Genomic DNA, 26,125 nt, shown 5'->3' with positions numbered 1-26,125 from the left:
TGGTTTACTTCTCCTGTCCCATGTAAATCCGTTTCAATTCCAAGCGGCGACTCTCAGTTCCAAATACGCATCTGCGCTCCGCGCCGTTGCTCCTCTCTCCTCATCCTCAACTTCAGCAGCCATCCATCCAGCCGCACCAACGCAGACTGTCCAACAGCGTCGACATCTCCACTGAACAAAACGGGGCTGTGAAAAATGCAGCCCATTACAGGCGCAAAAAACACAAGCGCCCCGGGGCTGTCCAGCACCGATGGTCAAATGGCGCCAACATTCCTCCCAATCAAAATCTGTGCCGGTTCAGGCGTGCTGCCGAGAAGGCGCAACTACCAAGCACAGCAATGATGAAATGTTTATTATTATACAGTATGTTAAGAGCTCTCGTCGGTTAAAATGTTTTATAATTGGTCCATAGAGGTTTTATTTACTTTTCGAATTGCATGACAGGTTTGATCAAATGCTCCTGAGGGGCGTCTCGCCCCCATAGGCCCTAAGTTCCTCACCCCTGATTTAGAGCATTAGCATGAAATCTAGCATAATGTATGATGTTCTTTTGTATGACAATATGTAATAATAAACCACCATAAATTATACTGTATATCACTGGTGTCAGGTGGAATCCTCATACTTCCAAAGTCATCACTTTTCACGAGACCCAAAAACGTCGTGATTGTTCAACCATTAATATTGCATCGTCGAAGAGAAAAGGCTATTTTCCAAACTTTCGATTCTTCAATAATTTATAAAAATAAATTGGCTTGAAAATGGCTCGCACTCTTTGACGGTGCAATATTAATGGATGAACAAATGTGATAATGATGATGATGATGATGATGATGATGATGATGATGATGATGATGATGCAAATCATTCATTGATCAGGACAGTCATACACACACACAAAATAAAATGACAACTCCCACAAGGGGATACAGTAGGCCAAAACTCACACCAAGAAGCTCACACGCAGACCAAGTTGGGCTACTCTGAATTCAGCTCCTCACATCACTTTCTATAGAGGCCATGCCCCTTAGTGGCACATAAACAATACTGAAGTTGTTATTGTTGTGACTTTCAGCTTGTTGTAATGTACAGTAATTACACTTCATGAAACCAGTTATTTTCTATACATTCTCATATATTGTCGTCACTATCAGGTATAATCCTCACACCTCAAAACCGCTATTTTTCAGGAAATTAAAGGAAAAAAACCCCACCAGAATGATTGAGTTGGTATTGTACTGTACCTTATATTGTTATCATACACAGTTGTACACCAACAGTAACACAGCACCACACCATAGTCATCGCTAAAACAATGCTGTTGATTGATTAGACTGTTGCGTGGGAAAACGGATAATTGCTATTTTAATTCATTTCAGTGGGGTAAACTGATTTGATACAGGTCAAAAAGTAAATTAAATTACAGGATTGGCCCGGGAAATAAATAATCTTGCAAATTTGTCTTGAAAATGCATTGTTCACAGCTGCTTTTTAATAAATAAAAAAAAGTATTTTACTTCCTTGCTTTTTATTTGCGATTTAAAATTTTACTGCTTTTATGTTGAGGTTTATCTTGATTCCCGTCTTTTAATTTAATCTGATGCCGCTCGTGAAAACCACATTTTTGGACTACAACAGCGACTCTTGCTGGACATTTAATTGTATTACAGCAAATGTGCTGTAGTACCACCAGGCTGCCTCTAGGTGGCGGTCGACGTCGTTCAGTTGTCTGCAGGCAAAGATGGCGGTACGGAAGAAAGACGGCGGCCCAAATGTCAAATATTTCGAAGCGTCCGATACAGTCTCTCAGTTTGATAATGTGCGCGTCTGGCTGGGAAAGAATTACAAAAAGGTACTGGCAGCATGATTTGTAGACTTCCATTTTTCACGCCGAAGACGTGGACACTGAGCCACGGGCATTAGAGGCAGTGACAAAGAGGAGGGAGGGTGCTCAGCGTCCAGCTGCTCGCTGGCTTCACTCGAGTCAGCATACAAAAGGATGCTGAGCTCGTAGCGGCGCCAGATGCGGCCGCCCGTGCCTTTATCCTCGCGTGTTAATGCGATGGAAATGACGAAAGATGCGGCGCACGCCCTGGCTTCTGAGCAATAGCTTCACGCACTGGGCTCGGACGCTAGCTAGCTAGGTTGCTAATCGGCTAACGGTGCCGGAGGGAGCAGATCCAGATGTTTGCTGGATGTGGCGCGCGCCAACTGGATCGGGTGCTGCACCATGTTCACGCTGCTCGACGACAATTCACTAATAAAATCGTTATTATTCAAGCCATTCCAAAAAAAAAAAGGCAACAAAGCCAACTGCTTAGTACACTCCCAAGGCTCATCAGTAATTGTAATGCTTACAAAAATCGAGCTTCCAAGGCAAGTCGTTGGAGCATTTATTCAATATATTCAGGATATTTAATAAATGCTCTAACGACTTAGCACAGCAGCTTGATTTTTAAGCATTAGAACAACTGATGGGGCTTCAGCATTAATTTGATATCTGACTTGTGCAATGAATTAAGAATTAATACTAATGTGCTACAAATATGTGCTCAACCAACGATTTCAATTTTTAAAGACCCCTGAATGAAATAATGTCCCCTCTCTCAGTACATCCAAGCAGAGCCCCCAACCAACAAATCTCTGTCCAGTCTTGTGGTCCAGCTGCTCCAATTCCAAGAGGAGGTGTTTGGCCGACATGTCAGCAACCCCCCGCTCACCAAGCTGACTGTATGTTTCCACCACATACTGTATAAACTTGTTACTTCACCCCTAAAGGGCTTCGCTACTAAAAATAATAACATTGTAATATTTGTCTCCAGATGAAATCTTTTCTAGACTTCAAGGCTGGAGGCGCTCTTTGCCACATCCTGGCGGCTGCATACAAGTTCAAGAGTGACCAAGGATGGTAAGAGTTTCTTTCCAGTTGGCATCACTATAATATACCATGAACCTCCATTTAATTGTGGGGAAATACGTTCCAGACCCAAAAGCTACAGGTAAAAATTCACAATCGTGTGACCGTCTAATAATTTTGGGGGGTTTAATATGGAGTACATAGTTTCCCCCACGCATTCACACCCACACTTCAAACACAATTCAACTTCTTAAACTTAAACACTTGAATTTATTAAAACACATTTTATAAAGTATAGCTTCGCGCCTGTTCTCACTCTCTCATTTGCATAGTTCTCCAAATTGAAGGCAAAGCATGCTGGCTTCAAGCTGTTTATTTGTTACTCCCAGGTGAAGTTTACGATAAAACCAACACATAAAACAAAAGACAAATAAACATTTTATATCCACTCGAGTTCCAGTTGACCTGAGGTGTACCTAGATTGTTGTGGCACAACCTCGTACTACATCGTGCGCAACTCTAAATTTGGACTTGCTTGTAAACTGTAAAAATAAATGAATAAATAAAAAGTAATTGCTGAAAAACCTGCAAAAGGTCAGAGCACAAAGGATGCAGCAAAATACACTTTGGGTTCACTTTATCTTTCACTCAGTGGTGCTGTTTGAAATAAGCACATATGAATTGTTGGCTATGCTGCAGTTTCATGTGTAACTCCAGTCTAATTTGCTCGCAGGCGCAGGTTTGACTTCCAGAATCCGTCTCGGATGGACCGAAATGTGGAGATGTTTATGACGATTGAGAAGTCCTTAGTGCAGGTGAGTCTATATCTCTTGAACCTTTGGATTGGATTGGATTGGATTGCTTTATTGTCATTACACATTCGTGCAACGAAATTATCTTATCTTTCATGACACACAAGCCAGCATGACAAAATGTTTCCCGAATTCATTAAACTCTTCTTGCTGTAGCATTTTATTCATTTATTTATTTTTACTCTTTTCGCACTGGAAGTGGATGTGTGTCATCCTGACTCATACAGATGGAAATAATGCAATTCCTAATGATTTTAAGTTTTTTTTTTTTTTTTTTTGTACTTCAGAATAACTGCTTAAGTCGACCAGTCATCTACTTGAGCTCTGAAATCGAGCCAAAACTGCTGGGCAAGCTCAAAGACATCATCAAGAGACATCAGGTGTGTTTTCAACCACATTGTTTATGACAGAAATTCCCCACCGCTGTGCTGTGCTGTGAGAGATCTTTACTGCTGGATATGATCAAATATTCACTTAATTAGTTTGAAAATTACTACTTCTTCGCGACAAATAATGTGTTTTTGTTCATCTGTCTATGCCAACAATGTCTAGTGGCTGGCTGAACAATACAAATTTCTTTGACTTGATTCCACAAAGCTCATAATTAAACTTTGTGTCGCATTTTTGTTTATAAAAGTAAAAGTATTTGCCTTTGCTTGTTCGGAAAGTTTGGAAAACATTAATGGTAGACTCAAACACAGCAAATATGGATGCACTGTCTTGCAGGGCTCGGTGACTGAGGACAAAAGCTCCAGCTCCCACATTGTCGTTCCAATTCCCGGCAGCTTGGAAGATGGTGAGGCTTCAAATGTTTTTGAGGGAAGGGGCAGACTTTGTCTTTTTATTCTTTATTAAAATTTGGTCTGAGCGCAGCTACAAAGTGTTTAAAAAAAACAAATCCGAATTTTTTTCCCCTCACTTAGCTATGCTTATATGCAGCACATATTACACGTGTTGCTTCCTCCAGTATTGTGTCATCAATTAATTTACCCCAAGCTCATGTGCAGCGGCTCAATTTATGATAATGTCTTGTTTGTTTGTTTTTCCAGAGGAGTGGGTGCGCCCCGTGATGAAGAGGGACAAGCAAGTTCTCCTTCACTGGGGATATTTTCCTGACAGGTTTGTTCCCAGTTTGAGCTCCATTCTAGAGATGTTGCACATTTTGGAGGAGAGAAGAAGCTTTGAAAGCACCGTTCCTAGTTCACAGAGCATCTTTTTCGTTCTTTGGTCAACCTGTAGTTATGACACCTGGATCCCAGCTAGTGAGGTTGAGGCCTCTGTGGAAGATGCCCCCAGCCCAGAGAAGCCAAGGAAGGTAGATGAGTGCCAGAATTTTTCATACAGAACTTTGGAACCCTAACTTTGCCTTCAAAATCCTTGATGCTGACGGTACATTTTTGGTCCTCAGGTCCACGCGAAGTGGATTTTAGACCTGGACCAGTATAACGAGTGGATGAATGAGGAGGACTACGAAGTGGGGGACGGTCACCCCAAGAGGAAGAGGATATCGGCCAAGACTCTTACGGATGAGGTGACCACTCCGGACGAGCGCAGAGATAAGAAGCCCGCGGGTGCCAAGAAGAGGAAGCGCTCGCCGTCGCCGTCTCCCACGCCACCACCGCAGGAGAGCAAGAAGAAGAACGCTAAAAAAGGGTCTGTGACAGTAGCCGTTTTCAATTGAGAAGGGAATAGCCATGGCACCACATGCAAAATTAAATGTATGTGCGTGATGGGACAGGCCAACGACGCCATACACCAAATCCAAACGGGGCCAAAGGGAAGAGGAACAAGAGGATCTCAGTAAGGATTTGGATGAAGCATCACCTGTTCCGGCATCAGAAGACGGAAATGCAGCCAAAACAAGTGCGCAAAACTGCATGCATTTTAATGAAAAAACAAAATACATATATTTGTAAACTGCCAGCCAAGTCATCCCCTTTTTGCCTTCTGTTTCTAGATAGCACCAAGAAGGATTCTGATTCCACACCAGTCAAGGGAGGAGCAGATATCGGTGAGAATGAAAAAGGTGAAATTTGTCGAAACTGGTGTTGGTCGAACAACTTTGTAACTTTTGTGTCTATCTGCACCCATCTGTTTGTGGTTATATCTGCAATTTCTAACAGATGAGCAAGAGGATGAGTCCATGGAAGTAACAGGGAAGGTAAGATGGTGTGCAAAGCGGGATCCGTACATGCTATTATACCTGGTTAATTTAATAGGAGCCATAGAAACAGCAGATGTGTCGAAAATTCTTGCCTCCACAAAGGTTATCTTCTACGGAAGCGTGGAGCTGCCAATGTGGAGTAAAAATATTTTGACTGGCAAAGACATTAGACTGTACCCGCGAATACTTTGAACGTACTTGTAGGCGGGTTTGTGTCAAAAAAGCTTCTTTTTTTTTAACATTTGGCCTACATTATATTAGTCCATTCAAAAATGAAATGAGTAAACATTGTTCATTCATACTTTTATGGTTTTATTATGTCTGCAGTTCCTGATTTACTTTTGGCATTTGTTTTCCATCCAACCATTCATCTTCTACACCGCTAAAATGAATATTACTGTTCGTATAAAATCTCCACATCAGATTGTGCAGGTGTACCTAATTTTGTGGCCCATCAATGAGTATTTTATGTTCCCGTAGGAGGAGGAAGAGAGTTCCCCGAGTGTTAAGGGGGAGCCAGTCAAAGGCGCGGACCTTCACGAAGACAACGTGACGGAGCAGACACATCACATCATCATACCAAGCTACGCTGCCTGGTTTGATTACAACAGGTAACACCAAATTCAAGGTCACCACATATCCTGGGATGCTTTCCTTCTTGCTGTAAGATCACCTACTAGTGGACGTGACTCATTCTGTCATCATCCTCAGCGTTCATGCGATTGAGCGCAGAGCCCTTCCAGAGTTCTTCAATGGAAAGAATAAATCTAAAACCCCGGAGATGTAAGTTAAGTTGTATTTGTCACTCATCTTTGGTTATGAGTCTTGCAATGTGCATTCGACGTCGTCATATATTTTATAGCTGAATTTTTCTCTCTGTTCCCGTCCGCCAACAGTTACCTGGCATACAGGAACTTCATGATTGACACTTACCGACTAAACCCTCAGGAGTACCTCACCTCCACCGCCTGCCGTAGGAACCTGGCGGGAGATGTCTGTGCAATCATGAGGTATGCTAGAAATAGAAAATCTCATTATCCCGTCATTTTTTTCCACTATAAGCGAGGTTACAAAGGATCAACACCCCCCCTAATTAAAAAAAAAAATGCTCCTACAGTATTATTACTTTAAACCATAAATATGTCACAAACTATAATCTGCGGTTGTAATGTAATTTCAAACTTATCTTGCATCATAAAGGAATCCACCTTAAGTGTGCATGAGTATGCACATGTGGTGAGACTCTCCTAATTTCCAGTAACAATCCAGGCTAAACCTAGTTCCTCCCTGTGGTACAAAGCTCGTTTTTCAGTGCACATGTATCGCCGTCCCAACCTCCTTGAGGCCAGTTCCTATTTAGACACGGCTTTGGCGTCATCAGTAGAGTGTTACAGAAAAAAAAAAAAAATGCAAATGGGAGAGTTGTTCCATGAATAACGGACTATACAAAGAATGCAAAATGGTGATTCTGCAAGTAGGCAAGAATTACTGTAATTCATTTTATTTCATTTCATGTATTTATTTATTTTTATTAATTTGGGCTGTGGGAAGTAAAGACAGCTGTCAATTGTAATTTGTGGTTTAGGTTGCAATATGAACTAATCTGAATCAAATGTTCCATGTCATGAAGGTCATCATTTCCGATTTAGATTGACTTTTTTAAAAACAATTGAACTGTTATGTCCCCATAAATCGAATCCAGTGCACTTCTCATTTAAATGAATGAAATCGGGACATCTTCACGTGCAGAGTCCATGCCTTCCTGGAGCAGTGGGGACTAATCAACTACCAGGTGGACTCCGAGAGCCGGCCCACCCCTATGGGCCCCCCACCCACTTCCCACTTCCATGTCCTTGCAGACACGCCGTCCAGTCTGGTGCCCTTACAGCCCAAGACATCCCAGGTCTGTACACAAATTGAAAAACACACACACACAAGCACATACACGATGGCCTGATTTAACATGCGGGTGTTGTAGACTCCTGCGCCCCAGCAGATGATGTCCTTCCCAGATAAAGTGAAAGATAAACCAGCAGACCTGCAGAACTTTGGGCTTCGGACTGACATGTACAGCAAGAAGATAGGCTCCTCAAAGGTATTCACCGAAAACAAGACAGATGTGAGTTACAGAAACTTGGCTTGAGACACCATATTTATGACAATAATACTATGTCCACAGAGCAAGAGTGCAACAAGTGCTATGAGGGATTGGACAGAGCAGGAAACACTATTATTACTTGAGGTACATCGGTATTTTTTCGGTCATCACAATGTCATTACCAATTGAAGAAAAAAAAAGTGCTGAATATTAGAATTAGAATTCAAACCCTCGCTGTTTTCAGGGATTGGAGATGTACAAGGACGACACACTATTATTACTTGAGGTACATCGGTATTTTTTCAGTCATCACAATGTCATTACCAATTAAAGAAAAAAAAGTGCTGCATATTAGAATTAGAATTCAAACCCTCCGCTGTTTTCAGGGATTGGAGATGTACAAGGACGATTGGAACAAGGTGTCAGAGCATGTTGGCAGCCGCACACAGGATGAGTGCATCCTGCATTTCCTTCGCCTGCCAATTGAAGACCCCTATCTGGAGGAAAGCTACTCGTCCCTGGGACCGCTGGCTTACCAGCCGGTGCCTTTCAGCCAAGCAGGAAACCCCGTAATGAGCACAGTTGCGTTCCTTGCCTCGGTAGTGGACCCTCGCGTGGCCTCAGCAGCGGCTAAATCCGCTCTGGGTGAGATGTTGCTCCTTTTTTGTGGCTTTGAAGATTGAAATGATGAATTCAACTTGAGCAATTCCATTTAAAAAAAAAGTTGAAGCATAATTTAACACGCGGACAGGCTAACAGTTAGCCAGTTAATAGCGAGCTACTAACCATGGCTCACAACATCCAATACTTCATTCTGACTCCCATGTCACCCACCAGGGCACACACACTCAAAGTTACAGATGCTTTATTGTGGAAAGTGACAATGGCGAGCCCAGGTCGACAATAATAATACCTACACTGAACATGCAGAGTTTGATTTTTTTTTTTTTTTTTTTACAATGCGAACTCAACTTGTACCTGATCAGTGTACAGGATAGTCGGTAGAATTTTTGGTTGTAAAAATACTGGATAGCACCAGCCCTATGTCAGCATTAACTTCACCTCTCCTTCTCTCTCTTTCTCAGAGGAGTTCTCTCGTATGAAAGAGGAAGTTCCTGCGGCCCTGGTTGAGGCTCACGTGCGGCGGGTGGAGGAGGCGGCGAGGGCCAGCGGGCGACAGGACCCTCTGTATGGCCTCGAGGGTAGCGGCATCGCCGGCACCGGCCTGGAAGAAGGCGAGAGAACGGGTAGGGTTGAAACATGTGTTTACAACACAATCATCCAACAAGGCAAATTAAAAACATTAACGGAGGCCTGAACGGTTTCCGTCTCAGATGAGAACAACGACGAAAGTAAGAGTGACAGCCAGTCAAACGAGGAGAAGAAGGCTGCCAAGGTAGGATGCGTTCTTGTCACACTTTTTTTTTTTGTTACGTGACAGTCAGAAGACTCACGCTTTGAAGCTCCTCCCACAGGACAGCAAAGATGGAGCGAATGAGGAAGAAGACAAGGTGACAGAGAATGGGAAGAAAGAGGAGGAGAGAGGAAGAGAAGCTGAGGGCGAGAGGGAGACGGACAAAGCCGACTCGGAAATGGGTAGGAAAAGGCTATGGGGTACCAAATGGGTCAAAAAGAACCTCTCACGCACTAATTAAAAAAACTCACTCACCCTAACCCTAACACCTAACCCCTTAGCCCTAGCCCCAAACCCTAAGCCTACCCCTAACGCTTAACCCTAAATCCTAACACTAGCCCTAACCCAAACCTACCCCATAACCCTAAACCCTGTCCCTAACCTCTAACTCCTAACCATAACCCTAACCCAAGACAACCCTAACCTTAACTAATTACCCTAACCCCTAAACCTAACCACTCAAAAAACTCAGATGTACAAAAGAACCTCTCAAGCACAAAAAAACTAACCTACCCACACCAAATCCTCACATATCCAAAAATAAACACACTCACACCCCAAAAACTCTCTCTCTCACGCGCGCGCACACACACACACACACACACACACACACACACACACACACACACTCACACACTCACACACATGAAATGCACACAAGTCTTACACGTGCGAAAAAAAAAAAACTGTCACAATCATATAAATACTTCACCACTAAAAACCTCTTCGGCCCACCCAAAACATACACACATTAAAAAATACTCACACTCACAAAAAGTTTGTATAGAACCTTCTTATTCATCAAAATAAATCAGACATGCCAAAACACCTCATGCTCACACCATAAAAGTTCACACTCATGAAAAAAAAGTACTCTTAAGGTGGAAAACTTTTCTTCCTCAGGTGACAACGAGAAGGAGAAGGATGGAAAAGAAGGCGAGGAAGGGCAAAGAGAATCTGAGAGTGAGGGAGAAAAGAAGGCCAAGGTGGAGCGAGATGTGGGCGAGGGCAACTTGGCCACCGCCGCTGCATCAGCGCTGGCGGCGGCAGCCGTCAAAGCCAAGGTACGTGAGGGCCCCAAAATCGTTTCACTGAGATTAGAGCGAGGCAATCGGATAATCAAAGACAAGTTGGTTAATGTGCAGACAAGTCATATAATAATACTCAGTTTTATATTCTATCTAATCTGTGTCATATAAAGTTAATTCGCAACTTTTTTCTTCTACTCTTCATCTCGTAAATTTGTACCTCATGCATGCACGGCACCACAACGCCCCCAAGAGGCCAAAGTGCATACAGCCAAAACTTGCAACACTTATTTGTATTTCTTGTTCTTTAATTGCGATTAATTTAATATGTAGCTGTTCCTCCTCACTTTTCAAAATAATGGTGATTATTTTTTTTCCATCCCATACTGAATTGTAGAATCTACTTTGACTGTCATTGTCATTTATGTCATGACCAGCACTTGGCTGCAGTGGAGGAAAGGAAGATCAAATCTCTGGTGGCGCTGCTGGTGGAGACCCAAATGAAGAAACTGGAGATCAAACTGCGACACTTTGAAGAACTGGAAACCATCATGGATCGAGAGAGGGAGGCCGTGAGTGGTGGACTGTGGGAAGACGTGTTGTTCGAAGAGAGTAGTTTATATATGTGTTTTGAACACGTTTCTTTTTTTGTTTTTCTCGACGCTTCCAGCTGGAGTACCAGCGACAGCAGCTTCTAGCTGACCGTCAGTCCTTCCACATGGAGCAGCTCAAGTACGCCGAAATGCGAGCTCGCCAGCAGCACTTCCAGCAGATCCAGCATCAGCAGCACAGCCAAGCCGGGGGTCCTCATCCCCCTCAGACCGCTTCGGGCTCTCAAAACTCGGCCTCGGCTCAGCAATCCGCCGGCACGCCGACGCCGCAGCCGGCACCCAGCCCCGCGCCGTCGGCCTCCGCGGGGTCAGGCTCGGAGTCCCATCCGCCTCCGGGTGCCCACGTGTCACCCCCGTGCCCCCCGGGCCAGCCCGTGACCGGCCACTCGGGCTCTGGCAGCGCCCCTTCACACCACGGTCAGTGAGACATCAAAATCGCATCGCAGCAGCTAACTGACTTAACTGCCATTGAATCCTTTGAATCGAGCTGCGTGCTCTTTTGTTCTGATTCACCGAAGCTGTGTGACTACAGTCAATCCAATGTTTTCTCCTGTTGCCATCACCGCCACTCACAGAATCCAACACTCCTCTACCCGTCGAAACGCTTCACACCTCTGCTCCGGTTCCAGCTCCACGGTAATTGATGAAAAATTGCCATGAAGAAAAAAAATCATTTAAATTGTTCTCATCCAACTGGACAATTGATGTGAGGAAAGACGACCTGTTTAAATTGGCTCAAGAAGGTTTTCACACTACATGATATTAGATTTCTGATGAGCTATGAGGGTCTTGACGTGTTTGTGCTGAAGGAAACCAAGAGTCATCTTGTTGCTTTTATTTTTTACCGCAAGAGTCCATAGCAGCTAATTCAACTCTCAAGTCTTTTCGATGTCTCTTGAGTTCCCCGTCGGTACTAATTGACATTTACAAGTATGTAAGGAAAAAAAAAATGCACTTTTAATCTTTCCTTGGGTCTCATTTTAAGACTTGAAGCATCCATGAAATTGAACTTAAGCACTTATAAACCTTTTGCTGTCTTAAATACCGTTTCATACCGAATGATGGATTGGAACTCTCCTGTCAATTGCGTGGACACTCCGAAGGACGCATTTTCATCGATATGTTACCTGACATTAGTCTGGATGCCATTTCAAACTATGTACTGTAAACTGGGTCTTCTGTTACAATTTCCGTGTATTTGTATGAAAACTGATTTCAATTACTGACAGTGTGTCCGCCAGTTGTTCCTGCAGACAAGGAAAACACTTACCTTTTGAAGTACTTTAATAATAATGTTACAGCACTTGGGAGAGTTTAAAAAAAAAATGACATCGTGAGGAGCTTAAGATGTGAGGAATGTACCGGAGTGCTGTCTGAAAGGAATGACTGAAGCAGCAACCGCAAAGTTTGTCATTTGCGTCTATCGCTAAACCAAAACGTTTTGTTTTTGAAATCATGTTCTCTCACACTCAGTGAGTTTTATTGGTGTTGTTTGTGGAAATGAAGAGGATTGGCCGGTTCATTTGAAGTTGCAAAATGAAGGAGAAAAAAAAAGAAAAAGACAAAAGGATCCTTTCATATCTGCAACAATATCTTCACTTTTTATCCAATCAATTTTTATACTTTTTACTGTTTTTTTCCATCATCTTTCTTTGATATCAACATTGTAACGGAATATTGTTAACTTTGTAGCCTCTATTTACCCTTTGTGTGATTGTGAGGATGTGTGCGAAGGCATGCCTTGAGAATCTGTAAACGTTTCTTACTATCATGCAGTTTTATTTCCGGTGCCATTCCGTGTATGTGTGAATGTGCCATGAAGTATAACCCTTTCATCGGGTGAACTTGTTTTGTCAGTATTTCACATCTCACCTGAGCTGTGAGTCAAGTTACCGGCATCTGTGTTATGACGACATCGCGTGGACTTTGTGAAAAGATGATACAGCGTTTTTGTGCGTTCGGTTCCTGTATGTTTTCACACAGCTGAAGGAAGCAGCTCTTGCAATTATTCTTACAAAAATGTCCAAATGTCCTCAGTGACTCATCACTTCAGTGCGTCCTCAATCTGGCAGTTTGGATCCCCCAAATCTGAAGAGGTTTAATGTTGAGTGGGGGGAAAAAAATAAATAAAAGAATTTGAAAAAACATTGTCTATTCAGATATTTTGCAATGCACTGAGCAAGAAGCGACTTGTTTGGTCATTGTTTTATTAGTCATTATAGTCATAGTTTTAATGCAGCATTTTTTACACTGATAATTTTGTGAAGAAGAAACACCACTTGCTTACATTGAGTTACAGTGTGTTCACCGCTTGGATTTTTATCTACACGTATTGAGACTTTCTCAAGAACTTCACTTGGATCTCGAGAAACATACAAAGAGGCTGTCTCGGCTCAAAACAGCAAATGAAAGTAAATTGCAATTTGTCTGGTGAAACCAGAGCCGTGAGAGCGGTTTTCCTTGCTGTTGAAAAGGGTTGTGCGCTCACAGGGAGAGAAAACAGTCCGCAATGTATGCATAACGCTGGAAATAAAAGATGTAAATTGGCAGAAATCACATCATTTTGGTAGTAATGAAACACAAACGCGAATGAAGTCACCCGTCGTCGTTCAGCATCATCATATTATTAATAACCCGCGGGGCGAGCCTACTTTAGTCATTTTAAGGCCATTTATTGTGACTCCATTTGCCATAGTAATTCATTTAGAAAAAAAACTTGTCATGTGATGTTGGGCAGTATTGAAATTAGCAGATTCCTGAAATTGGAATGCAAAAGATTTCTGTAGATTTCATTTAGGGGCGCAGCCGGGGGTACCAGGGGCGAAGTGGCATGGCTGTTCAGCACCGTAAGGATTCAGCAAACTAATATCCATGCACTGTAAAATTACATTGTAAAAATTTAATAATTTTTGGTACTGTGCTCCAATCGTCCTCACCCCCCTTTGTCCAGAGTGGGAAAAGTACATTTTGCAAGGGGACGATGGACAATGAAAAATGATTAACATTAAAATTCATGATGTCTCAAACAAAAATAATTGAACATTTCATTTTGAAAAGAAAAAAAAAATGCCATCACTTTGTTTCTTCACCAGTGCTCTCTCCACAGTGAAACCTGACAAAGTCCAGCACTCGAGCCTCCTGACCCTTGAGAAACTGGGCTACAGTCCTGCTGGGGTCTCCCAGGAAAGTCTGAGGCAGGAGGCGCGTCTCGCTTTCACCGCACGGCAGATCATCCATGTTACCAAGTGACGTGGGCGCCTCCCCCACAATGTGCTGTCCCAGTTTGCGCCCCAAACTTTGACGTTGTTCTTCTTTTCCACCCTGGAACACAACCAGAGCGCCGTAGCGTCCCATGGCCACCTCGGTCTGTCCCGCCACGCCACCGTGAACATACGAGCCAATGTTCCACTCGGCGGGGACGCTTACTGTGACTGCCCGCCTCACTGACATGTTCTCACCCAGGCGACCTAATAGGACAGGACACATAGTATGGTTACACTATTTCATGCATGGTAAATAATAAATGTATACGTCGTACTGGTCAGGGTAGTATTAATGCAACTTACTTGACTCAAGTACCCGTATTTTCCACACTATAAGGCGCACCGAAAAGCATTCAATTTTCTCAAAAGCCAACAGTGTGTCTTATAATCCGATGCGCCTTATATATGGATCAATATTCAGATTTCTTGGATGTAGTATTTTAAATGTTCTGCAAAGCGCTTTGTTACAGCTGCAGCAGTTGTGAAAGCTCCACATAAATAAAGCTGGAATGTATTGTATTCAATTAGTGTAGCTCTATCTAGTGGATGCACAACGCAACTGCAGCCACTATTGTAGCTTCTAATGTATGCGCCTTCTCATGCGGGGCACCCTAAATATGAAAACAGTTTTAAAATAGGCCATTGAAGTTACACCTTATATTCCGAAGCGCCTTATAGTGCGGAAAATACGGTATTCTTAAACTACTATTACAGTGACAATGGAGCTCCATTCTCTCTACAATCCAGTGTAACCAAGAGCAAAATTTGACTCCGTTCTCACTCATCATCAATCAAGTCACTGCACAATTAACCCTACCACGGAAACGACACCTAACCTGACCATAAACATCCCCTTTTGCAACCAGCATAACGTCCGTGCGTTGAGTTACTAATTTTACAATTACTGTCGCGCTACTAATTGTAAACAAACTTACTGATGAAACAGTCCAATGGTCTTGGGACGAAGCAGGACAGTATACGGTGATTACAGCCATTTAATGTAAGCTATCAATTGCAATCTACATGACTGACCTATGCTTAAAGCCACCTTATCGGCGAGGGTGGCTCCATCCGACACACTCAGTTTCCTCAGTTCGTCAGATGCCAGGAGACTCTGGAACACATGCAATGACAAGCGTACTCAAATGCATCTCAATGAATTATGGTGGGAAAACTCGATTTATTTCAGTCGTTCAATTAACAATGTCGGCCTCGTACACAGATCCGTATTATATTGTAAAACTAAATTTGTAGCTAACAAAACCCCCAAATACAAGATTAAGATATTTGAATATAACTGTACATAAGAAACAATCAACAAAGACTTTTAATATAGATAAGTAAGTCTTCTGAAAAGCATTTTTCATGTTTATTTCATTTATAAGTTACACTTTCTGAATAAAACTACTCAATTCACGTTTCTGTGATCTCATTTATTGAAATGCACAAGCGTATATTTCATTTCCAGTGTCACCCTAACTCCTTTGTAGTTTTAGCCCTGGCACTTAAAACAGGAGAGCAACTGTTGCCACGGGAACAAAAATCTCACACATGGCCCACCTTGAGGTATCCAGTCCGACTTTGGCTTTTATTTTGGTGGTGAGCCAAGGTGGAGAAGGCGACGTCTTTCACCAGCTGCTGAAACTTCTCATTGCGGGCGACAAAGTCTGTCTCGCAGTTGACCTGCGTCGCAAACATTGAAAACACATCTGTGACCAGAAAAGCTTCGGAAAGGCGAGTTCTTCAACAAAGAGCATGGGATGCGTTGGACAGGGGAAAACATGCAAATGAATTGTGAGATGTGAATGTGCAAGCGATGACTCTACCTCGACCATGACTGCAACTTGGTCTCTCATCAAGAGACCAATGAGGCCCTCTCCGGCTTTGCGACCCTCCAGCTTGCTCGCTTTGCTCCAACCTTCTTTCTGGGCCTGCTCGTGCAGCCAAGCCTCTGCCTGATACATATAGTTGGAGAACACACACAGTCATGAAAGAGCACAGCCCCAACCAAGAGCATCACGTGCGGTCAAGAAATCGGAACGCAAACCTGTGCAATGTCATTGTCAAACTTCTCCAGCGCTTTCTTGCAGTTAATAAAGGTGTAGCCGGTGCTTTTTCTCAGTTTGACCAGGAGGCTCTTGTCAGCTGCCAGAAGACGATGACATGCTGTGTGCAAAGGGTGCCGGCTGACCTGAAGGTGACAAGGGATCGCGCAAAAACGTTACGCCCATCTTCCAGTGTCCTTGTCGTAAACCAGCGCCAAGTGGACATAACACAATCATCCATTTATTTTGTTCAAACGTGAAATGGTATGCCAATTAAACGTTTCTGGGAAACAGCCACTTCATGCACGTCGGTACACGGACTACCAAGTAGGCGAACGAACAAACCACCTAGTCAAAAGCTTACGGTAGCAAAGGAAAATACTTTCAGAAATTGATCTCAGTCCACTCACCTTTGCCAAATCTTTACTGAGAGTCCTGAATAAAAAGCTTACTGACATCTTACAAGCATCAACACGCGCGTACTTACGAAAGCTTACTATGTGAATGTCATTGACATCCACGCTGTCTACGGAAGCCGAAGAGTGTCAGACTTGTGTGCTCTCGATGTGGTATTACGCCCTCTAGCGTCGAGGAGGCTAACTGCAGACCATCTTCTTTTGCTATACAGTATACCCTGTATGTTTTTTGTTTATTCTTTAAAATTGTTACTCTTTAAAATTATCCTCGCATTCCTGTTACAATTTAAGTCATCATCTGATATGTCGACATAGGAACTGTACGGCGCTTGCAAAAATGGTCCACTACCTTGCTTTTTAACTCAGAAGCACTCTTCTCTTTTTAGTTATTTATGCAAAAGGATGGCACCACCCCGACATTGCTGATGTTCTTGCTCTGCTGCTCGAACCTGTATTTCTGGCTGTGGTGGAGCTCAATTAGGTTTTTTTTGTATTGCCTTCACTTCTTGTTTTTAAATTTTGTGTTGAGATTGAGATTATTTCTCATTTCAGCTTTCATATCACAAGAACAAGACCATCCTCCCTCCTTAAATATCAGACAGTAAAATGTTGCATTCATTATATTTTTCTAAATTATTTTAAAAAGGTAGATGATTTCTTTATATTTCTCCATCTTCTACAAACCCTCCAGGGTGTGCGAACAGAGAAGAGTTGGAGAGTGCTGTGGCTGCAGATACAATCTGTTTCACGATCGCCCTTCATAACTATCAGTGGATTGTGCAACCCTAGAATATTGGAACTCAACTAAAGTTTGATTGTAAGGAAACAATTGCATTTAACTACGCTGACACAAAGGGAGCAAATCGCAATGTCCAACTGTCGTGGAAGGAAATACATGTGGTCAAAATAGTCACTTATCTCTGGAGGGTGCACGTGACTGAACTTAATTGAATCTGTTCAGTCAGAGCTCCCTTGAAAAAAAAAAAAAAAAAACCTGTGAAGGACAACATCTGTCACAAGGACAACCGTAAAGTACACGTTTTTATATTCTGTATTTGTCACAATTGGACATGAGAGTTTAACCTAAATATAAATAAATTTGATTCTCATTATGATTTATACTTTCGATGAAATTTACATGCAAACTCCAAAAGTTATCGCAGCTCAATTCTCGTGTCCTTTTTTTTTTTTTTTTTTAAATACATTAAAGTTGTGTTGCTGTGCAAAGCAGGTGTGGAGTTTCACAGAGAAAAGATAGCACGTTTATTTGCACATTAAGGAAATATATCTGGGGTCAACCAAATGGAACAATTATTAAACCAATACAAATACTTGAGTGAATCGTGCAAAAAGGGGTCTTTTTAGATATCTTGTGAGGTGAATCCCGCCACGTGGGCTGGTCGACGAGTGACATAGGTGGTGCTCTATAAAAGAAAGACCACAGCAGCGGTCCGTTCACCTTGTTCCCATTGAGTCAGGATGAAACTCATTGCTGTCTTTGGACTTTGGGTCACTCTGCTCTGCCGGGCACATAGTAGTAAGATGTTCTTTCCTTCATGATTGTCACTGCAGTAGTACAAGGTTATTCGCGGCTCACTCAAGAATAATGTGTCATGTTTACCTTCCAGACTCTCTTGACTCATGTCAGAGTCGCTGTGGCTTTGGAACTGACAGTGATTTCTCCTGTCAATGTAATCCATCCTGCGAACGCTTCAAAGACTGCTGTTCAGACTATGAAGAACTTTGTAAAGGTAAGTGCTTGCTTTCGAAAGCTGTAGAAAAAAGAAAGGCACCGGCACCTTTATCCGATTTCTCGCCAAAATGTAATGGGCTTTTTCCTGGCCCATGCAACTTTTATTGAGCCAAGGCGCAATTTTTCACATGAGTTAAAATGGTCTTGGAACACTGTCAGATATAAACGTCTCAATATAATTTTCAGACCAAGGGAGGGGAAAGCGGAGAATTTCTCATACCTGTAGCTTGGTTGGAAGTCAATACATTAACTTACCATCAGCACCTTACCAATGCATGTGTTTTGTTTTTTTTTAGTTGGATCCACTTCGTGCAAAGGCAGATGCAATGAGAAATACAACTCCCAAAATAAGTGCCACTGCAACTCAAAGTGCACGCAGTACAACAACTGCTGCAGCGACTATGCAGATGTATGCAACGGTAAGCCGGAGAAGAAAACAAGGTCACTCACGTGTGTTGCTCTATTGCACAGGTATAAAAATCAAGGCCCGGGGGCCAGATCTGGCCCGCCACATCATTTTATGCGGCCCGCGAAAGCAAATCAAACATGGCAATTTTCATGATGCTTGCTAAAATATGGAGCAAAATTTCAAATTCTCATATGTAATAAATAAGACACATATTGTAAAATTTTCTTGTTGCCAAACACCTCATCAAAGTAACGTAAACAATAGTTGAATAAATCGTTATTCTTGATTTTTTTTATATGATTTCAGTCATATTGGCCCTCCAAGGGAAACGGTAACTAAAATGTGGCCCGCGACGAAAATGGGTTTGACAACCCTGCTCTATTGCCTTGTGGAGAACACCTGCTCAGCTTCACACAATGGACCGTGACCCTTAAAGTCACAGAAGGAAGGGCAAAAGGCAAAAATTAAATAGTCAAAGCAAAATTTAAAAAAAAAAAACTTACATTAAGGACTCTGAATTGAACTGAATTACACTGGTTATATGACAATAGGGTTTCCCGCAGTGATTTATTGTACATTCGAAAAATACTACAACACACCGCCCCAAAAATCTAACAAAAGAAAAGTATGCACTGAAATAGTGATGAACTCATCTTATTGACTCACGAGTTTACTTTAGTGTGAAATATGGTTCCTTTTGAGTTGAACACTATTCGGTTGTCTGCGTTTGGCTGGCAACCAGTTCAGAGTGTACGCCGCCGATTGCTCCCCTCATGATGAAAAAAAATGGTCACTAAGAATTGTTTAATAAAGTAAAGGTAACTACAAATCCCAAATTAACCTTTATTCTTCTGTACAGATGTACAGTAATACATCCCAAAAAACAGTACAGATGGCTTGGTCGTGAAATTCTCATCATCATCATCGCTCTAAGTGTCCAATGGAACTGAACAGAAATGAATTACCATATGCAACCAGCAGGTGGCAGTGTAGCTCTAGATAAAACAGTCTCGGTTTATCTGGATGCAGTTCGACGGTGACATACGTCACATATCGATGCTGTGGATGTGCAGGTGGCGAAAGTGGCGGTGGTTCCGTGATCACCGATGCTGAGCTAAAGTCTGTCTCTGAAGCACTTTACGCTCTGGACTCCAACCGGGCTTCGGCCTCCCAGTTGGAGATTGACCCCCAGGTTTTGATCTCAGGATCTCAGACGGGGTCCCAGGAAGATCTGTCCTCTCGCCGGTGAGGCAAAACCTCATCGTTTTATGGCGTTTTCAAATTCTATTCCTCGTCACTTTGACACCAGTTCGTTTTTCATGCTTTCAGGTTTTTCCGCTTTGTGGATGAGGGGGCTTTGTTCTCCAGGCCCACCTATGAGGCTCTCCTGGCTCTATTGGACAACTATAACAGGATGACCGGACAAACGGAGGACGTTAGCTCCCAGGAGAAGGGCGAGCAGGACGTCTTCCTCAGGGAGGCCATGTCCAACACTGAGCTGGGCCGAGAACTCTTTGCCTTCTTGTACACCAAGGGTACATCACCACACACACACACACACACACACACACACACACACACACACACACACACACACACACACACGTTTTTTTTTTTAAATAGCTATTCTTTTGTTCTTGAAGGAGTCTACACGTCAGAGGAAGAGTTCATCTACGACCTGAAGATGATGTGGTTTGGCCTGTATTCTCGAAACAACGGGAAGTTGGATTCCAGTGGTTTTGAGCACATTTTTGCAGGTTGGAACCGCAGTCATGTCATCAAAATAAGTGACACTAAGGGCTGCACACAGAAAAACGGAAGGATGCAGGGAATACGTTGATTCTCTTTTGATACACTTTTGGTTTCTTCAATATGCTAAAACCAATCCAAATATGTGGTGGCCCCGATTTGGCTCTCAGGCATTTAGTATGACATCAGTGCTACGAACCAAAACTGATCTTTGATATGCGGGAGGAAGACTGACGTAGACAAACCACATTTAGTTCCATAATACCAGAAAAAGAAACAATATGATTCAAAACTGTCTTTCATCGAGCTTGCTAGTTCCAAATATAAGCACTATAACGCACTTTCTTCACCTTACAAGCTCTTTGAACACATAACAAAAATTCAAGCATTTTTAAGAAGTCCAAGCACATGTCAGAATATAAAGAATGGAAATGTTTCTGTGTTCCAGGTGAGATCAAGGGCGGGAAAGTGTCAGGCTTCCACAACTGGATCCAGTTTTATCTTCTTGAGAAAAGAGGGCTTCTGAACTACTACAGCCACAGCTTCGACGGGCCTGTAAACACAAACCTTTTCGTTGTTTGTCACTATCCTACACTATCCTGCATAAGTGCGCTTGCTTCACCTTCTGACTCGTCCTCCTCCTCGCAGTGGACGACCTTCCCGGACGTGCTGGGAATGCAGTTCAAGTGGGACGGTTACTTCAAGCAGGTGGGCTCCGCAGTCATCGGCTGCAGCCCCGAATTTGACTTTGCCATTTACAGCCTCTGTTACATCGCCAGACCCGGAAAACAGTGAGCGTCGTCATCATGCATTGTCAGCCCGCACTGGCTGGGTGTGAGTCGCAATTTTTGTCTCTCCTTCTCAAGATGCCGTTTGAGTCTGGGCGGCGAGGAGCTGATCATCCAAACATACACGTGGAATAACTCTTACTATGGCGACGGGAAGAAATATATCGGCACCGCTTATCCCGCAACACCCAGGACCTGAAGAACCCACGTGGGAGTCGACAGTACTCTATATTGTGACACTCCTGCACAAACAACGCGCATGGACTGATGGAGGATACTGAGGAAACACTGTCTTGTGAACGTTTAAAGATTTGACTCAAAAATGCGTCAATAAAGCAATTCCGATGTGATGCGGTCCGGGAAGCTGCTCATACTTGCGATTGTCGATGCAAATGATATTGGCAAAAGTATTGGGACATTTGCTTGTTGCATGGACATGAAAAAAAACAAAAAACTATGGAGTCTATCCCCCTTCTGCAGATTTACGAAAGTCTTCAAGTTGTTGTTGTGTCTGGGGGAATTTTGACCTATTCATACAGAAGAACACTTGTGAGGTCAGAGGTCTCCGATGTTGGCTCACAATCCCTGGTCTAGTTCACCTCAAAGGTGTTTGATGGGATTATAGGTCGAGGGTCTTGGCTTCTTGCACACCACACTACCTTGCTTTGTGCGCTGACTGGACTGCCTTCTTGAAACTCATCCCAAACAATTTATCTCCCAACAGTTTCTCCACATTTCTGTTCGTTCATAAGTGCATCCATAAAAAAGTTAACAATGTACAGTGGTACCTCTACTTACGAAATTAATTGTTTCTGGAAGAAATTTCTGAACTAGAAAATGTTGTAAGTTGAGACGCGTTTTCCATGTAAATGACCCGATCCGTTCCAAGCCCCCCAAAATTCAGACATAAATGTTTTTAATGCATAAAAATGCATCAAAATATGTACCAAATACATGTTCCAATTAGATTATTGTGCAATAAATGAGAGTTGTGCATAATGTAAAAAACGAAGAATAAAGAATAAAAATGATGGTCATTAAACTTTTAACTGCGTCCTCATCGTTTTTTTTGCCCTTTTTAGTCCATGTTCTCTCTCAGAAGTGTTTTTTGCCTGGCGTTTTGTAAAGAATTGATCCAAGGACGTTTGCCTTTGTCGACTTTGAACAATCCTTCGAATATGTCCAAGGCAAACATCAGCGTAGTGAGCGATCGCCCGACTAGTGAATATTTTTTCTGGGTGATTCACATTTACGTAAAACTATCGGAACACCTCATGGCTCGAGGAGCGAATGACGAGGACGCTGCATAGACACATCCCTATCCATCTACGCACATAGACACATACGGTATAGGCCAATCTTAGCCAATGGGATGGCAGAATGATGCTCAGTCGTAGCCAATGGCAGAGCAGCTATGTTGCGTTCAGGAAACTCGGAGCTGCGAGTATCAGCCCACTCTGTATTTTTACCCTTTGTAACTTGAAATTTCTTTCGTAACTAGAGGCAATATTTTCCTGTTGAGGCGTTTCGTAACTTGAAAAATTCGTATGAAGAGACGTTCGTTAGTAGAGCTACTACTGTATCAAATTGTGATGCAAAATTTTGAAGGAACGACACAGAGCATAAGAATGCGGCGCCGGACAGGACCCAACTGCGCCTAATGGGGCACAAAATGGCCATTTGCACACCCCGAGCGGGTACAATACTGACACCAACCCTTGAGTAGAGCGAGCATGTGTCCATTTGACACAATTGCTTATTGTCTTATACGAAAGCCCCCCAAAAAAACAGTCTTTGCAGTCCGAACCGCAGAGACAAAAAGACATTAACCGATGCTGTTATGCTTGACCTGCTCCAAACAGTAGTCACCGGCTAAACCTGCTCATATCAGCTGTCTATAAAGCTGCGGCGTTTATGTCTTGTGTGTGTGTGTGTGTGTGTGTGTGTGTGTGTGTGTGTGTGTGTGTGTGTGTGTGTGTGTGTGTGTGTGTGTGTGTGTGTCCAGCTGGGATGGGGGTTGATTTTAGTTCTTTTTCACTCATCTAGGGTGACTAACAGGATAAATTCTGGTCTGCCGACAGAACAGGGGGACACACTTGCAGCCGTGTTTAAAGAAAGCATTACAGGAGATGGATCTGCCACTGATCCCATTGTCCACTCGTCTGTGTGCATTCATGCACAATAAGAGCATAAGAGCCGCCAGTTTGCAGCAAAACTCCGAGCCTCGGTCATTCATCTGCTCCGGGCCTCACATGCAGTCGGCGTCTTGGTGGGGGGACAATTTCTGCTGCAATATTGTGGCAGAATATCGAATTTGCTGAGCGGGTGAGCACTAAATTGGAAGAGTAAATCTTTCTTTTCACGCTGCCATTTTAGCAGCCCAAATGGAATTCAATTAAATCACAGTGGGGCAAATAAAAGAAGAAAAAAAAAAGAGATTCAATTGTTTCTTTTGTCATTCACACAACTTCATAATCGAATTATAGCTGGCCACCCGCCAGCGTGTCCTTGCATCTCCCCCAAATTGGCTTCTCCTGGCAGATCTCGTGAGCCACCTGACTTTTGTTTTGTAATTATATTATCCCGCTCTGTGTGTAGCGTGTTGCGGCTAATGGCAGCGCGGGCTAGCCCAGCTGCACATGCAGAAACAAAGCTGCTTACGGGCCCAGACAATAGGCCCGTGAAAAAGGGACGCCTGAAGGCGGTCAGCCAATGAGCACGCTCAACGGGGGGCCAACAGCGGCTTTAGGGAAGGGTTAAGGGGGGTTAGTGAGGCGAGGGGGTGGGTTCCGAGGGGACTATTTTATCCAGTCGTGGGGTCCATCAATGAGATGGTTAGTGGGGAGGGGGCACATGGTCAACATCACCCCAGTCTCCCCCGGGTCGGCGCTGGGCTGGAGGGAGGTTCAAGTGTGGCATGGATGTGGGTCAATTCAAAAGTTGATGGGGGACCATGAAACTCATGGCAACGTTCATTCTCTGCACTTTTTGTATCCTCTCCATATTGTCGCCACTATTAGCATATGAACATTTTTGAAGTGAGCGCGCACATATGGAGAGTCACAGTCTCGGCCGAGTTGGATGTATTAAAGGGTTGAATTTATGCACTGTTGGTCGTGTAGACTACCCTGGACTCGCAGTAAAATCGGTTACTTGGCTTTTACAGATTACGCATTGCAGGAAAAAAAAAAAAAAAACAATCGTGACCTCAAAAGGTAAACACAACCAATGTCGGTCCATTTAATATTTCTCAAAAAAAGTGTGCTTACAAAGTGAATAGTTGCCTCTCCACCCCCCCAGATGTTTTTTTAGGTTTTTTTTTTCCTTGTCTTCCTGTGCAGTTAAGATCCTTGCTATGTTATTGATATTTGTGAACATGTGAAGCCTTTTGAGACTTTTTTTCAGAATCAAGGCGCACATCAAAACATTTGACTCGACTTGTTGAGTTAAGTATCAAATGCAATTTGGACATAAAGGAAAAACGGTGCAGACCGCTGGATCAGTGTTGCTGGACAATTTGGGGGAAATGCAGGAAGTTAATGCCTTCGCATGCAATCAGCTGAAAGTGTATTCAAAATGAACACGCATGCCCACTCACATACATACATGTATGCAATTCTCACGCTGAGGATGTGACTCTATACTCTCATTGGACTTGGAGTACAACAGATGGACCGAAGGCTCTTTCCCCCCACAGTCACACTCGTTGAAGCACAAGGGATTCGGAGGGAGTTGGAGTTTGTGCGTGTGCCTGTCTGTGTCTACTGAAGTGAAGTTGGATGGGTTCATTGGGAAAAAAAAAATATATCATAAGCACTTTAGACATACTCGCCAGCTTACACACTTGTCTTGGAAAGACAGCATCGTGTCTTCTGTGCAAAGCGTTCATGCTGAGACACCTGCTGAGATTGGATGAACATCTGAGTCTCAGGCAGTCGGGAAAATAAGAACGCTTAGAGGATATCAAGCGATGACCGACACTCATAAAGCACTTCCGTGATCCACATAATGACAAAATATTTTTAAAAAATTTTAAAAACGATCTGCTCAAGTAGCTAAATAAAGTATGACACAAATCACTTCTACACTAAACAAACCACTGGAATGATGAAATAAATAAATAGGAATTAATACTGTGGAGCTGTCAGATGAGGTTCAATTATTTCTGTTACCACACGTAAATCAATTCGATAATCAAATGAATGAAAATGTGATTAATCCATTTCAGCCTCCATATAAAAAAGACAAAAGATGTTTGCTATGTGCTTTTCAAAGAGAGAAACAGCACTTTGAATCATGCATTAATGACATATTTCAATAATTTGACAGTTTTCGACACATTCCTTGCTTCAGTTTCAATAGGCATTGTGCTGCTCCTTCTCATGTGCATGTCTTGGCGTGGAAGCCAAAGTAAATTAGTCATTCTTTGCAAGGGATAAAGAAAACAAGCCCATGAGTATTGCTGTATTGTCTGTAGGCACGTTGTGCCATTTACGTTGAAATGTTAAAAGGCTAACCTTAAAACCTTAAAAGGTTCTGACACCACAAGATTGATGCTATTAGTCCAGCCAGAATGTTTTGCATTGTTTGTTCGCATGAATTTAAACTGACTTTCCGAAGGTGAAGGAATGTGATTTTATTAAATCCACGACGTGTAGTTCTCTTCGTTTGATGTTTAGTTTGACAGTAAAATTCATCTGGGAGTGGCAAAAAAACTG

General features: G+C 42.9%; 3 protein-coding genes across 3 annotated transcripts; 2 read left to right on the top strand and 1 right to left on the bottom strand.

Moving 5' to 3' along the window:
- The first annotated feature begins 1,714 nt into the window (after positions 1–1,714).
- smarcc2 (SWI/SNF related BAF chromatin remodeling complex subunit C2) lies at positions 1,715–13,115 on the top strand. Its single transcript, XM_019881139.1, has 26 exons — positions 1,715–1,852; positions 2,611–2,730; positions 2,823–2,908; positions 3,591–3,672; positions 3,957–4,049; positions 4,396–4,465; positions 4,719–4,788; positions 4,909–4,984; positions 5,078–5,322; positions 5,408–5,532; positions 5,627–5,680; positions 5,793–5,830; positions 6,314–6,444; positions 6,545–6,616; positions 6,730–6,843; positions 7,583–7,736; positions 7,812–7,928; positions 8,013–8,075; positions 8,318–8,576; positions 9,017–9,178; positions 9,266–9,327; positions 9,407–9,527; positions 10,249–10,409; positions 10,811–10,945; positions 11,044–11,401; positions 11,560–13,115. The coding sequence occupies exons 1-26, from the start codon at positions 1,742–1,744 to the stop codon at positions 11,622–11,624; spliced, it is 3,144 nt and encodes a 1,047-aa protein (XP_019736698.1). The 5' UTR covers positions 1,715–1,741; the 3' UTR covers positions 11,625–13,115.
- A 771-nt stretch (positions 13,116–13,886) lies between these two features.
- tsfm (Ts translation elongation factor, mitochondrial) lies at positions 13,887–17,640 on the bottom strand. Its single transcript, XM_019881141.1, has 6 exons — positions 16,703–17,640; positions 16,295–16,438; positions 16,074–16,202; positions 15,808–15,930; positions 15,280–15,361; positions 13,887–14,451 (listed from the first exon to the last, which is right to left on the bottom strand). Exons 1-6 carry the CDS (start codon positions 16,748–16,750, stop codon positions 14,057–14,059), a joined length of 921 nt encoding a protein of 306 aa, XP_019736700.1. The 5' UTR covers positions 16,751–17,640; the 3' UTR covers positions 13,887–14,056.
- Positions 17,641–18,101: 461 nt separating this feature from the next.
- On the top strand, positions 18,102–21,770 carry endou (endonuclease, polyU-specific). Its single transcript, XM_019881140.1, has 9 exons — positions 18,102–18,245; positions 18,337–18,459; positions 18,758–18,880; positions 19,944–20,115; positions 20,200–20,405; positions 20,514–20,627; positions 21,068–21,174; positions 21,268–21,410; positions 21,486–21,770. Exons 1-9 carry the CDS (start codon positions 18,188–18,190, stop codon positions 21,604–21,606), a joined length of 1,167 nt encoding a protein of 388 aa, XP_019736699.1. The 5' UTR covers positions 18,102–18,187; the 3' UTR covers positions 21,607–21,770.
- The last annotated feature ends 4,355 nt before the right edge of the window (positions 21,771–26,125 follow it).

This window comes from Hippocampus comes, unplaced genomic scaffold, assembly GCF_001891065.2.
Source record: "Hippocampus comes isolate QL1 unplaced genomic scaffold, H_comes_QL1_v1.1 scaffold68, whole genome shotgun sequence".
Classification (NCBI taxonomy): Eukaryota; Metazoa; Chordata; class Actinopteri; order Syngnathiformes; family Syngnathidae; genus Hippocampus; species Hippocampus comes.
Note: the sequence above shows the minus strand (reverse complement) of the source record. Positions and strands in the feature narration are given on the sequence as shown.